The sequence below is a fragment of the Tachysurus vachellii genome, chromosome 3, assembly GCF_030014155.1.
Source record: "Tachysurus vachellii isolate PV-2020 chromosome 3, HZAU_Pvac_v1, whole genome shotgun sequence".
In the NCBI taxonomy this organism is placed as follows: Eukaryota; Metazoa; Chordata; class Actinopteri; order Siluriformes; family Bagridae; genus Tachysurus; species Tachysurus vachellii.
The window spans coordinates 32,475,239-32,490,222 of NC_083462.1; the positions used below are offsets into that span (position 1 = coordinate 32,475,239).

At 39.9% G+C, this 14,984-nt stretch overlaps 1 protein-coding gene across 6 annotated transcripts in view; it reads left to right on the forward strand.

Moving 5' to 3' along the window:
- Positions 1-14,984, forward strand: part of pde4dip (phosphodiesterase 4D interacting protein) — a 78,483-nt gene that overhangs the window by 45,744 nt on the left and 17,755 nt on the right. For all 6 annotated transcript variants that reach the window (XM_060866848.1, XM_060866849.1, XM_060866843.1 and 3 more), the window contains 9 exons: positions 1,795-2,043; positions 3,298-3,364; positions 7,499-7,611; positions 9,826-9,998; positions 10,093-10,297; positions 10,595-10,682; positions 10,766-10,870; positions 12,341-12,680; positions 14,670-14,905. In XM_060866848.1, the coding sequence (XP_060722831.1) occupies positions 1,795-2,043; positions 3,298-3,364; positions 7,499-7,611; positions 9,826-9,998; positions 10,093-10,297; positions 10,595-10,682; positions 10,766-10,870; positions 12,341-12,680; positions 14,670-14,905 (1,576 nt within the window). The remainder of the gene's footprint in view (positions 1-1,794; positions 2,044-3,297; positions 3,365-7,498; positions 7,612-9,825; positions 9,999-10,092; positions 10,298-10,594; positions 10,683-10,765; positions 10,871-12,340; positions 12,681-14,669; positions 14,906-14,984) is intronic.

A 14,984-nucleotide genomic window follows, 5' to 3' on the forward strand; every position in this document is an offset into this window, starting at 1 on the left:
ATAAATACACACAGTGACACAGACACACACATTGACGCACACACACAGTGACACACATACAGAAATAAATACACACACAGTGACACAGACACACAAACAGTGACACACACACAGTGACACAGACACACACAGTGACATACATACAGAAATAAATACACCACAGTGACACACACACACAGTGACACAGACACACACACAGTGCCACACACACACAGTGACACAGACACACACACAGTGACACACACAGTGACACACATACAGAAATAAATACACCACAGTGACACAGACACACACACAGTGACACACACACACAGTGACACAGACACACACACAGTGACACACATACAGAAATAAATACACCACAGTGACACAGACACACAAACAGTGACACACACACACAGTGACACACACACAGTGACACACACACAGTGACACACACACACAGTGACACGGACACACACAGTGACACACACACACAGTGACACACACACAGTGACACACACACACACACACACAGTGACACACATATAGAAATAAATACACCACAGTGACACAGACACACAAAGTGACACACACAAACAAAGATACACACAGTGACACACACACACAGTGACACACACACGCACACACAGTGACACAGACACACACACAGTGACACACACACAAACAAAGACACACACAGTGACACAGACACACACAGTGACATACACACAAACAAAGACACACACAGTGACACAGACACACACAGTGACACACACACAAACAAAGATACACACAGTGACACACACACACACAGTGACACACACACACGCACACACAGTGACACAGACACACACACAGTGACACACACACAAACAAAGACACACACAGTGACACAGACACACACAGTGACACACACAAACAAAGATACACACAGTGACACACACACACACAGTGACACACATATAGAAATAAATACACCACAGTGACACAGACACACAAAGTGACACACACAAACAAAGATACACACAGTGACACTCACACACAGTGACACACACACACGCACACACAGTGACACAGACACACACACAGTGACACACACACAAACAAAGACACACACAGTGACACAGACACACACAGTGACACACACACAAACAAAGACACACACAGTGACACAGACACACACAGTGACACACACAAACAAAGATACACACAGTGACACACACACACAGTGACACACACACGCACACACAGTGACACAGACACACACACAGTGACACACACACAAACAAAGACACACACAGTGACACAGACACACACAGTGACATACACACAAACAAAGACACACACAGTGACACAGACACACACAGTGACACACACAAACAAAGATACACACAGTGACACACACACACACAGTGACACACACACACGCACACACAGTGACACAGACACACACACAGTGACACACACACAAACAAAGACACACACAGTGACACAGACACACACAGTGACACACACAAACAAAGATACACACAGTGACACACACACACACAGTGACACACACACACGCACACACAGTGACACAGACACACACACAGTGACACACACAAACAAAGACACACACAGTGACACAGACACACACAGTGACACACACACGAACAAAGACACACACAGTGACACTGAACTGAAATAGTGAAGAAAAACACACAGTGACACACACACAATAAACAAAATGTCCAAAATGAACACAATCTCTGTGATGATGAAAGACAAACGTATCCCAAAAGAGACCTAAACTTTAATTCTGTTTCCCAGGATGCAGCAGAGCGTGCGGGTCTGGTCATGTCGGAGCAGACGACACGTCTGCAGGAGCTGCGCAGGCAGGTGGTGTCTGCAGGAAGCAGATCATCCAGTACCTCAGAGCTTCCTGAAGACGTGCAGCACCTCCGAGAGGAGCTCCAGCTGATGCTCTCCAAACAGGGGGAGACACAGAGAGAGTTGTCCATCCTGCGCTCTGCTTTAGCAAACAACCAGAAGCAGCTCCAGAGCCAGACTGCACTCACGGTCAGAACAGGCACCTAATCCAACACCTGCCTTTAAACACATGTAGCAGTTACAACTAGGAGTGTGGAAGCAGTGGGAACTTCATTCACTACGTTTTTAGATCTTTATCATTCAATTAACTATCTACATGATTCTGTTTACATATAAGACCTATAAAATATCCAGGAGCGGACAGATCATTAGACTGGGACATTGGGGGGGGGGTCTGGACTGTTAGGGTTTTATTCATAGGACAATAATTTAATAATCATCGCCATGAAAGAATAAATATCTTGGCTTGTGATATAAGGAGAGATCACTAGGGCTCATAGCCAAAACATCATAGCTCAAGGACTTCATAACTGCGTCGAACAAACACTAACACAATAGTGTTTCTCTCTCTCTCTCTCTCTCTCTCTCTGTCTCTCTCTCTCTCTGTCTCTCTCTCTCTTTTTCTCTCTTTTTCTCTCTCTCTCGCTCTCTCTCTCTCTCTCTCGCTCGCTCTATCTCATGCTCTCTCTGTCTCTCTCTGTTTCTCTCTCTATTTCTCTCTCCCTCTCGCTCACTTTCTCTCTCTCTCTGTCTCTCTCTCTCTGTCTCTCTCTCTCTCTTTTTCTCTCTCTCTTTTTCTCTCTCTCTCGCTCTCTCACTTTCTCTCTCTCTCTCTCTCTCTCTCTCTCTCTCTCTCTCTCTCTCTCTCTCTCTCGCTCTATCTCATGCTCTCTCTCTTTCTTTCTTGATGCCTATCTCTCCCTCACTTTTTAGATTGCTCTCTCACACTTACTCAACACCCCCCGGTCTCATTCTCCCTTTCTTTTTCTGTCTCCCCTTCTCTCTTTCTCTCTCTCTCTCTCTCTCTCTCTCTCTCTCTCTCTCTCTCTCTCTCTCTCTCTCTCTCTCTCTCTCTAGCTAATTTTTAACTTCTTTGAGCTCATACAATGCAGACGAGGGCAGAAAGCACTTTCCCATGAACATGTCAAAAAAAATGCATAGATTAGCATAATATGTCTTGGATTCATGAAATCATGGATTTTCTCCACTAACCCTTAGCTGTTATGTGATAGCCATCAGGTGGGAAAATTGGGATGTAAAAAAATCCTTCATACAAAGTGTTAATGCACTTACGTTATTACATTAGCTACCAGTTCATGGCTTACTCTTCCCCCATGATCAGGTTCACAAACTTCTGAACAGATAAACATATAGAACGGAACAGAACAGAGCTCAGCTCGGACGCTACACCATGCTGTATGTCTGTTCATCTGTCTTTAACAGAGTAAACCTGAGTGCGCGGTCACTATGGAGACGGAGCAGGCGGCCAGCTCACACACCGATACTGGAGGTGGGCATGAAGACACTCACCTGTTTGGGCTATAATAACATCTCCTATACCTACATCTTAGAGTGACTGTGTTGTGTTCTGCTGCTTTAATAGCTCCGAGTCGTTATTAAAACTGCAACGGTCACCTTATTAACCTTAATAACTGCTGTTTAAAGACTGTTTGAGATTACGGAGCAGCACATGTTCCAGTTTGCACAACGTGATCATTGATAAGACTGATAGATTTTGATGATTTCTGTTTTTAATTTATTAATGCAAGTCTGTTGTTATTTTTCTTTATGTCATATATTTATTTCACTTGATATAAGTGTAGAATTGTAGGCTAAGTCAAAATCGACATTACCTGTTTAAGTACGAACATTTTTTTTTTACACTTAAGTGAATTAGATTTTTTTTTTTTTATTATGTTAAAATCCTTCTTGGGACATAATGTGGATTTTTTGCACATTTTTGCAATCAGCAATGCCTACAGTAGTGTGATTCATGATTAGTATTATTATTATTATTATTATTATTATTATTATTATTATTATTAACTACCCAATCTTGTAATGAGTAGAGATATGAGATACAATATGAACATAACATTCTTTTAAAGACTTGTGTGTAAAACGTGGGTGTTAGACAGAATCATCCGTCATGTTGTACACGGAAACTAGAGTGAGCCTGTGCATGTGAAATAACAAACTGTTCTGACCTGCATGTATGTGTCGCTCATTTACAGGGTGATGAACTTTTTACAGCAAGGAAATTTGTTTCTGTAATAGAAGTTACCGTCTTTATACAAATGTACTCAACACTTGTGGCTTTGCTTTGTAATGTGGCTTTTGAAATTCAGAAGAAATGGAGAAAAAAGATTTTCTGCCTCAGAGATCAATACCTCTGTGATACCTGTGTACATTCTACAGCTTTTAAAGCTAACAAGCGTTCCAATAAATATCTGTGATTTTATCATAAGCAGAACCGAAGGTGCAAAATACTTTTCTAAATATTTTTTCTCCATATTTTCTCTCTCGCTTTTGTATGGCCAGAAAATTGTGCAAATCTGAACATCACATACCAGATTTATTCCCCCTGTGTTTACGGTTATAATGCGCTCCAGTCTTAGGTGAAGTCTTAACACTAGATACAGTGTGTCTGTGGGGGTTAGTGATCATTCAGCTACAAGAGCATTAGTGAGATCAGACACTGATGTTGGAGTGTGTGTCTGTGGGGGTTAGTGATCATTCAGCTACAAGAGCATTAGTGAGATCAGACACTGATGTTGGAGTGTGTGTGTGGGGATTAGTGATCATTCAGCTACAAGAGCATTAGTGAGATCAGACACTGATGTTGGAGTGTGTGTGTGTGGGGATTAGTGATCATTCAGCTACAAGAGCATTAGTGAGATCAGACACTGATGTTGGAGTGTGTGTGGGGATTAGTGATCATTCAGCTACAAGAGCATTAGTGAGATCAGACACTGATGTTGGAGTGTGTGTGGGGATTAGTGATCATTCAGCTACAAGAGCATTAGTGAGATCAGACACTGATGTTGGAGTGTGTGTGGGGATTAGTGATCATTCAGCTACAAGAGCATTAGTGAGATCAGACACTGATGTTGGAGTGTGTGTGTGGGGATTAGTGATCATTCAGCTACAAGAGCATTAGTGAGATCAGACACTGATGTTGGAGTGTGTGTGTGGGGATTAGTGATCATTCAGCTACAAGAGCATTAGTGAGATCAGACACTGATGTTGGAGTGTGTGTGGGGATTAGTGATCATTCAGCTACAAGAGCATTAGTGAGATCAGACACTGATGTTGGAGTGTGTGTGGGGATTAGTGATCATTCAGCTACAAGAGCATTTGTGAGATCAGACACTAGATGTTGGAGTGTGTCTGTGGGGATTAGTGATCATTCAGCTACAAGAGCATTAGTGAGATCAGACACTGATGTTGGAGTGTGTGTGTGGGGATTAGTGATCATTCAGCTACAAGAGCATTAGTGAGATCAGACACTGATGTTGGAGTGTGTGTGTGTGGGGATTAGTGATCATTCAGCTACAAGAGCATTAGTGAGATCAGACACTGATGTTGGAGTGTGTGTGGGGATTAGTGATCATTCAGCTACAAGAGCATTAGTGAGATCAGACACTGATGTTGGAGTGTGTGTGGGGATTAGTGATCATTCAGCTACAAGAGCATTAGTGAGATCAGACACTGATGTTGGAGTGTGTGTGGGGATTAGTGATCATTCAGCTACAAGAGCATTAGTGAGATCAGACACTGATGTTGGAGTGTGTGTGTGGGGATTAGTGATCATTCAGCTACAAGAGCATTAGTGAGATCAGACACTGATGTTGGAGTGTGTGTGTGGGGATTAGTGATCATTCAGCTACAAGAGCATTAGTGAGATCAGACACTGATGTTGGAGTGTGTGTGGGGATTAGTGATCATTCAGCTACAAGAGCATTAGTGAGATCAGACACTGATGTTGGAGTGTGTGTGGGGATTAGTGATCATTCAGCTACAAGAGCATTTGTGAGATCAGACACTAGATGTTGGAGTGTGTCTGTGGGGATTAGTGATCTTGGAGTTCTTCCACTCCAACATTAACACACCATGTCTTCATGGAGCTCTGTGCTTTGTCATGCTGGAACAGTGTCTGAGTCTCTTAGTTCCAGTGAAGGGAAACTCCTACAACAAACACAGTCATTCTTTTTAATTGTCTTATTCCAATTTTGTGACAGTAGTGTGAGAAAGAACCGTATGGGTGTGTAGTTTCCACAGTCACAAGCACAATCAGTATTATAATATATAATAATATATAATGGACACAATGTTCACAATCCACCTGTAACCCATTAACCCATAATATTACTACAACAACCACTACTAATTATCATTATGCACAAAAATTCAATAAATATGTTTCATTTACATATCAGCATTTCTTCACAAAGCCCAACATGAGTCACAAGCAGCAACAAGGGTCAAGATCCCTGTGAGAGAAAAAACAGACCTTATTTGTACAACCACTGGTGTCCTAAATACATATCTATGATTACTATTATATTTGAACTAAGTGCTGAATAAACCACCTGAACCTTCTGCTGTATATCTTAGACTCGACTGTAGCTGCAGTAAAAATAGCAGGGATTTTTTCCCCCGCTAACACTAAATAATAATAATAATAATAATAATTGTTGTTGTTGTTATTATTATTTTAATAATAATCATAGTAATTATTATTATTATCGAGTAAAAGATGTTTTTTAATGGAGCTAATAATAATCATTATTTTTATTATTATTTTTTTTTTTTTTTTTATTATAATCTTAAATATTATTATTATTATTATTATTATCGAGTAAAAGATTATATATTTTTTCAATTGAGCTAATAATAATAATTATTATTACGATTAAATGTATTATTATTATTTTAATAATAATCTTAATTATTATTAGCGAGTAAAAGATATTTTTTTTCAATTGAGCTAATAAGAAGAAGAAGAAGAACAAGAACAAGAACAAGAAGAAGATTAGATTTAATAATAATAATTATAATAATAATAATAATAATAGATTTAATAATAATAATAATAGTTATTATAAGTAGTTATTATAGTATTATAGTTATTATAGTATTATTATAATAACTAGTAGTAGCTCAATTAAAACAATATCATGTGCCAATGTGTCTAATATTTGCTATTATCAGATTATAGTACACCTCATATTAGATAATAAAACCTATATTTAGACATTTGTGCTGATTCTAAGCTTTAAATACTGGAGTGTTGTTTTATTGGCAGACGGATTTGCTTATTGTTAGCATTTATTACTAGAAAGAAGCTAAATGATTTTTAAAAAAAAAAACCCACTGTAGTCTAGAAATAGACTTAATAAATCTTAGAATTGATTTAAAATGATCCTATAAGAGATATTGTGTGTGTTAGCTGCTAACACTACAATAACAACACTAAGAGCATGACACTTCATCGTTTCCGGTTGTGTTCAGTTTCCTTGGTGATCAAACATCACGTGTGAGCGCGCGTCTGTGTTTGTGAGCGCGCGTGTGTTTGCGTGCGCGCGTCTGTGTTTGTGCGCGCGCTCGTGCCTTCTCTAACCGCGTCCGTGTGTCTTTCCAGACTCCACTTCAGATGTAGAAGAGGAGGAAGACGATGGTGCGAGTGAATTCCTAGAGAGTACTGAAGAAGAGGAGCCCTGCAGAGTGACAGCACAGGCTTTAGCCAACACGCAGGTAAAATCCACAAAGTGCACACACACAGATCACAATGTTTCACAATCAATAGACATCATAATTATCATAAATTCATTAATACTACTAGCTGGTTTTTTTTGTTTTTTTTTTTTATTGACAGTACAAACGTCCAATCATATTTACTCAGCATCTTAGCAAACATTTTACATCATACAAGAAATAAAATCTGAGATTACAAAATTAATTTCTAATAATTCTGTTTAAAATTAACGAATAGGATTGTTTTTTGTTTTTTGTTTTTTTTTTTTAAAAAAGAGAAAGGAAATCCGATAGCTTACAATACAATAACAATGTGTAGAATAAACCTTATATTCAGTGTAAGGTAAAAAAATAAAAATAAAAATCTGATAAAAGGATATAGCAGCATTCAGCAATCACCCAATCATGTGGCAGCATCCCACATATCATCATTCAAATAAATACAGGTCAAAAGCTAAAGTTAATTTTCACATCAAGCTCAAATCTGATCTCAAATGTAAACTTTGAACACTATAGAAGAATGTTCAATCTTCAATTCAATTCAATTGAAGTTTATTTGTATAGCGCTTTTTACAGTGGACATCGTCTCAAAGCAGCTTTACAGAACATAAACATAGAACAGAAGATAAACATAAGGAGAAGTATAAAGAATTAATATAATAAAAATTCAAGATATATATAGTTCACGGTGTGTATGTATGTATGTATGTATGTATGTATGTATGTACAGTATGTATGTATGTATGTATGTGTGTGTGTACAGTATGTATGTATGTATGTGTGTATGTATGTATGTGTGTATGTATGTATGTGTGTATGTATGTATGTGTGTGTGTATGTGTGTATGTATGTATGTATGTACTGTATGTATGTATGTATGTATGTATGTATGTATGTATGTATGTATGTATGTATGTATGTATGTACAGTATGTATGTATGTATGTATGTATGTATGTATGTATGTATGTACAGTATGTATGTATGTGTGTATGTATGTATGTATGTGTGTATGTATGTATGTATGTATGTATGTATGTACAGTATGTATGTATGTATGTATGTATGTATGTATGTATGTACAGTATGTATGTATGTGTGTATGTATGTATGTATGTGTGTATGTGTGCATGTGTGTATGTATGTGTGTATGTGTGTATGTATGTATGTATGTATGTATGTATGTACAGTATGTATGTATGTATGTATGTATGTATGTATGTATGTACAGTATGTATGTATGTGTGTATGTATGTATGTATGTGTGTATGTGTGCATGTGTGTATGTATGTGTGTATGTGTGTATGTATGTATGTATGTATGTATGTATGTACAGTATGTATGTATGTATGTATGTATGTATGTATGTATATGTATTTATCCCCAATGAGCAAGTCTGAGGTGACTCAGACAGCAGTGGCAAGGAAAAACTCCCTTAAATTGGTAAAGGAAGAAACCTTGAGAGGAACCAGACTCAAAGGGGAACCTCATCCTCATATGGGTGACACTAGATGGTGTGATTATAAATATACAGTCTGATAAATGCTGTATTGGTGTAAGGATCACATGGAGTTCAGATCTCCTCTTAGTATCACAGAGTCCAACTGGAGCTGGTAGATCTGTAGATGTCTCAGGATTCTCACAGAGTCGGCCTCGTCTCAGCGGAGGTCCGAGATCTTCATCGCACGGAAGACGATCGGAGCTGGTACAATGTCTGGGTGTCTCGGCATGGGTAGAAAAAAAGAAGAGCAGTGCAGAGGGATTAACATATCTGCTGTTCATAAAAATGTGCAAGTCTAGTGTAATAGTGCACAATATAATGGGATGTGTTATGTGTGTACGCCTGACTAAAGAGATGAGTTTTTAATCTACATTTAAACTGGGAAAGTGTGTCTGAGCCCCGAACACTATCAGGAAGACCGTTCCAGAGTTTGGGAGCTAAATAAGAAAACGCTCTACCACCTTTAGTAGACTTAGATATTCTGGGAACAAGCAGAAGTCCTGAGTTTTGTGACTCCGTCACCATCACAGTAACTTTTATGTCACCGTCATCATTCTTTATGTGCATAGGTGTTCCTAATAAAGTGTTTGTGAGAACAGCGGTTTATAATCCCGAATCCTGTAGATATTTTGGTAAAGAAAAGCAATCAGACAGACTTTATGGTCCGATAAGGTATGATCCTGTGTATCATTTTCTCTTCTGGTAACATTACAGGGCTACGAACAGCACGGAGAAGCCGAGATATCTCAGACTCTTGCAGAGGTGGAGGGTCCGGGGCTGGTTGAGGTGAAGCTCTTAGTGGAACAGAAGCAGGCGGTGGAGCGGGAACTGTGGGAACTGAAGGCCCAGCTGGAGAAGGCTGGCTTCACCTCTTTCTCTCAGATGAGGTGTGTCCATTCGCTTCATGCCTTTAAAAGGTCTGTTGTCCTGATGCACTATGATGATGCAGCTGTCTTGATGTGACATGACGTGTCGTTGTAGGAAAGCGTTGCTCAGCCTGCGTTCGGAAAACGAAGAGCTCCGAAACTCGATGAGAACCAACGGGGCAGAGGAGGAAACACACAGACTGTCAGACGAGCAGAGAGGAAGAGGAGTGCAGTGGCAGCCTGAGTCCTATGAGGGCAAGAAGAGAAGCAGCAGAGTGCTTTGTCTCGACCCGGGAACTCAACTTTCCCACGTCACACAGGTAAACACCACTCAGAGAGCTGTTTATGACACAGATATAGATGTACGTATGTATGTATTAGTCATGATAACCAACTACTCACTTCAAACAAGGTGAAGATGTTATAGCTAGTTTCATACGGAATAGTTTTCTTCTCACAGTGTAATAAAAAAAAGACAGTCAACAAATCTGGAGGAACAGGACAGTGTTTAATTCTAATGATTGGTTGGTGTCAATTTGATTTGTGTGTATGTGTGTGTGTGTGTGTGTGTGTGTGTGTGTGTGTGTGTGTGTGTGTGTGTTTATTTGGAACCGAAGGCAGGAAAGCTGCAGGAGAGGCTACTGGTGTCTAAAAGCCCAACACAAACCCAATCAGAGATGCTCAGAGGCTACAGAGAACAATTTGGTAAGTGTTTCTATTTCACTCACATACATTTGAGTTAACATGCTCCTCAAAACAATAACAATACTTTCATTATTTTCCTCCAGTGAAGCATGACAGCAAGCAGGTACAGGTGGACCTGCAGGATCTGGGCTACGAGACATGTGGTCGCAGTGAGAACGAGGCTGAGAGAGAAGACACCAGCAGCCCAGGTCTCTTTACTCCTGTTTCCTCACAGCGAGATTGACAGGTTTTGCTGCGATACCTCTGTATAACTTGTGTATATTAAAATGATTATTCATGTGCAACACATGGCATTACATCAGCATGGCACACAGGACTACAGAATTAGACAGGACAATCAATGCAAGCAAGAGTCTGTAAACTGCTGTCAAGAGGCTGTTATTGTCATTTTGATCATATATAGCTGATGCAGTAAACAGGGAAATGGTAGAATGTTCCTCCAGGACTCCAAGAGTAAATATTCACATATGTGCACGTGTGCAACCTTGTACAAGGCAAGAGACACTGCAAAACGAGAGACAGTGCAAGACGAGACAGTGCAAGACAAGAGACAGTGCAAGACGAGACGGTGCAAGACAAGAGACAAGACAAGAGACAGTGCAAGACGAGACAGTGCAAGACAAGAGACAGTGCAAGACGAGACAGTGCAAGACAAGAGACAGTGCAAGACGAGACGGTGCAAGTCAAGAGATAAGAAAAGAGACAGTGCAAGACAAGAGACAGTGCAAGACGAGACAGTGCAAGACAAGAGACAAGACAAGAGACAGTGCAAGACGAGAGACAAGACAAGAGACAGTGCAAGACAAGACAGTGCAAGACAAGAGACAAGACAAGAGACAGTGCAAGACAAGAGACAAGACAAGAGACAGTGCAAGACAAGAGACAAGACAAGAGACAGTGCAAGACAAGAGGCAGTGCAAGACAAGAAACAGTGGAATACAAGAGGCAGTGCAAGACGAGAGACAGTGCAAGACAACAGACAGCGCAAGATGAGAGACAGTGGAAAACAAGAGACAATGGAAGACAAGAGACAGTGTAAGACGAGAGACAGTGCAAGACAACAGAGAGTGCTAGACATTTGTAGATATATGCTATCAGCAGTTTATAGCAGCATTTAAAATGCAATGTGCAAAAACATTAAACAATGTAGATATATTGGTGGGTTTTCTTGAGGACGGAGCTGGTGTTGAGGGAGCAGGTGAGGCTCAGGAGTGACCAATGCCTGGTGAACATTAAGGAATTTGGAGCTCTTGACGATCTCCACAGAGGATCTATCGATATAGTTATAGCAGAGAATGTTCACAGGAAATGTAGTGATGATTATAGTTATTGTCCACTGAAAAGCTTTTGACTCTCTCCAGAGTGATCGATAGATCAACAGATCAAAGTTGACTGTAAAGAATTTATTTATTTTACTCAGATTGATCAACAGAATAAATCAAACAAACTTTATTTACATTGACCTACTTCCAAAATTACTTCCAAAATCATTTCTAAGTGCTGACACTAGGGGGCGCATGAAACTTAACAATGACTATTATAGAACACTCTCAATGCATGACATAAAAGTTTATTAGGCATCAAAACACTTGAGAGAGTTTTTGACATATCTAGAGTAGATACAGGATCATGACATCACTTCCTCTATCCTTGTACAGAATTTGACGATCTCGAGCTGTGCACGTCTCTGTCCTGTCGAGATGGCACGTCCCAGTGGTGGTCTGGTCTGGGTGCTGGGAGCCGAGCAGGAGCTGATGTTGCATCTCTGCAGCAGCAGGTGGAGGAACTGCAGGTGCAGCTTTCTCGCTCTCAGGCTTTGGTTCTCAGCCTGCAGACTCGCCTTCAGGATGCCACTCCAAATTCCACCCCCCGAAAGTCGAACTGGGACGACAGGGAGCTGCGGGAACTGGTGACGCGTGTGTCGTCTCTGGAGGAACAGCTCAGGAAGGGCAAAGGTCAAGCCCAGGAGGAGGAGGCCAAGAGCACTACCAGGACCGGGTGAGTAACAGATAATGGTGAACTTCAGTATTATCACTGCTAGGGCATGATTATTAAATATTCAATGTCTTTCTGGATATTTGAAAGCTCTTTGTTCAGAAACAATTTTTCAGAAACAAAGATCACTTTTTAAACAAGATCAGAACACATTATAGGGGGTCACGGTGGCTTAGTGGTTAGCACGTTCGCCTCACACCTCCAGGGTTGGGGGTTCGATTCCCACCTCCACCTTGTGTGTGTGGAGTTTGCATGTTCTCCCCGTGCCTCGGGGGTTTCCTCCGGGTACTCCGGTTTCCTCCCCCGGTCCAAAGACATGCATGGTAGGTTGATTGGCATCTCTGAAAAATTGTCCGTAGTGTGTGATTGTGTGAGTGAATGAGTGTGTGTGTGTGTGCCCTGTGATGGGTTGGCACTCCGTCCAGGGTGTATCCTGCCTTGATGCCCGATGACGCCTGAGATAGGCACAGGCTCCCCGTGACCCGAGGTAGTTCAGATAGAAGATGAATGAGTGAGTGAGAGTGACAACACATTATTTATCTAAAGCAACAGCACAATTGTCAGTCATCAATTTTATATATTGTCATAAATATATATTTATGACAATATATAAATTTTCTCAGATACACTCGACCTTCCGATAATAAAATCATACTAATAAAATGAAACTAAGTCGTAAAAATAAAATAAAAACAAAGAAAAATTCCATTTATGGTTAGTTGTAGTAGGAGTTTTATTACACAAGATGTCACCAATCAGCTGCTGCCTATTTTTGACATTGATTTTGAAACAGTGGAAGGGCTCCAGAGGTTTATTATGTGCCTCCAGAGAGTTTTAAGCATTTATATATATATATACGTATATATATATATATATATAGATTCCACCCTCGATGTGAGATTACAGTATAAAAATGACATGAAAAAAAGTCTGAAACATTTTAAGGGAAAATAAGAATAATTGTGGGTGTCGCTCTGCTCAGAATGAACCAATCACATTCAAGCTCATGTTCAGTAGTAATTATCATGTAGCTGTCATCAATCAAGTGATTCTGATTAAACACATCACCAAGATCACGACGTCCGTCCAAAATGTATAAAAGGACAAGATTAAAAAAAGAGAGCTGCAGGAATGGACAGGAATGGAAATTTTTCCCATAATTTGGTACAAGATAAAGCACATCACCAGCATCACACTTTTATTCAGCCAGAACTGGGGCCTTAATCAAAGTGCTTGAGAACTAAATCACTGAACTGGGTCATTAATTGAGAACTGACTAATTACATTAAGCAACGAATCACCTGATTGAAAACCTAGTAATTGATTTAAGAACTGAACTGTAACTGAATTAAGAACCGAACTGAATCACTGAATTGAAGACTAAGTCGCTATATAGAAAACGAGTCACCTGATAAAAAACCGAGTCACTGAATCGAAGCCTGTGTCACTATATAGAGAACTGAGCCATATATATAAATATATATACCTAATAAAAAAGGGAGTCACTATATAGACAACTGAGTCACCTGATAAAGAATTGATTCACTGAATTGAACCCGAACTGAATCACTGAATTGAAGACTAAGTCGCTATATAGAAAACGAGTCACCTGATAAAAAACCGAGGCACTGAATCGAAGCCTGTGTCACTATATAGAGAACTGAGCCATATGTATATATATATATATATATATATATATATATATATATATATATATATATATATATATATATATATATATATATACCTAATAAAAAAGCGAGTCACTATAGAGACAACTGAGTCACCTGATAAAGAATCGAGTCACTGAATTGAGAACTAAACCAAAAATCGTGCTCTGAGTCACTGCATTAAGAAATGAATGTCACACTGAACACCTAAAAGTGTAACAAACACTTATACACTGCATAAACCTCTTCTGATCTACTTATTAATGTGTGTCTTTATTTATTTATTATAACAGACTTTGTATCCTTCCTCTGTGTATTGTAGGAAGTTTGACACACTGATCCAGGCTCAAGCTCGTGAGCTCTCTCACCTGAGGCAGCGAATGCTCGAGGGCCGGAGTGTGTGTCACATCCTCACACAACACCTGGGAGACACCACCAAGTCCTTTGAGGAGTTGCTGAGGGCCAATGACATCGACTACTACATGGGCCAGAGCTTCAGAGATCAACTCGCTCAGAGCTCATCACTGGCACAGAGAGTCGGAGCCAAGATCAGCAGCCGTGAGCATAAACACACACCTCAGTGACACACACCACAATGAAAACCCAAACAAACACACACATACACACACAAACAAAC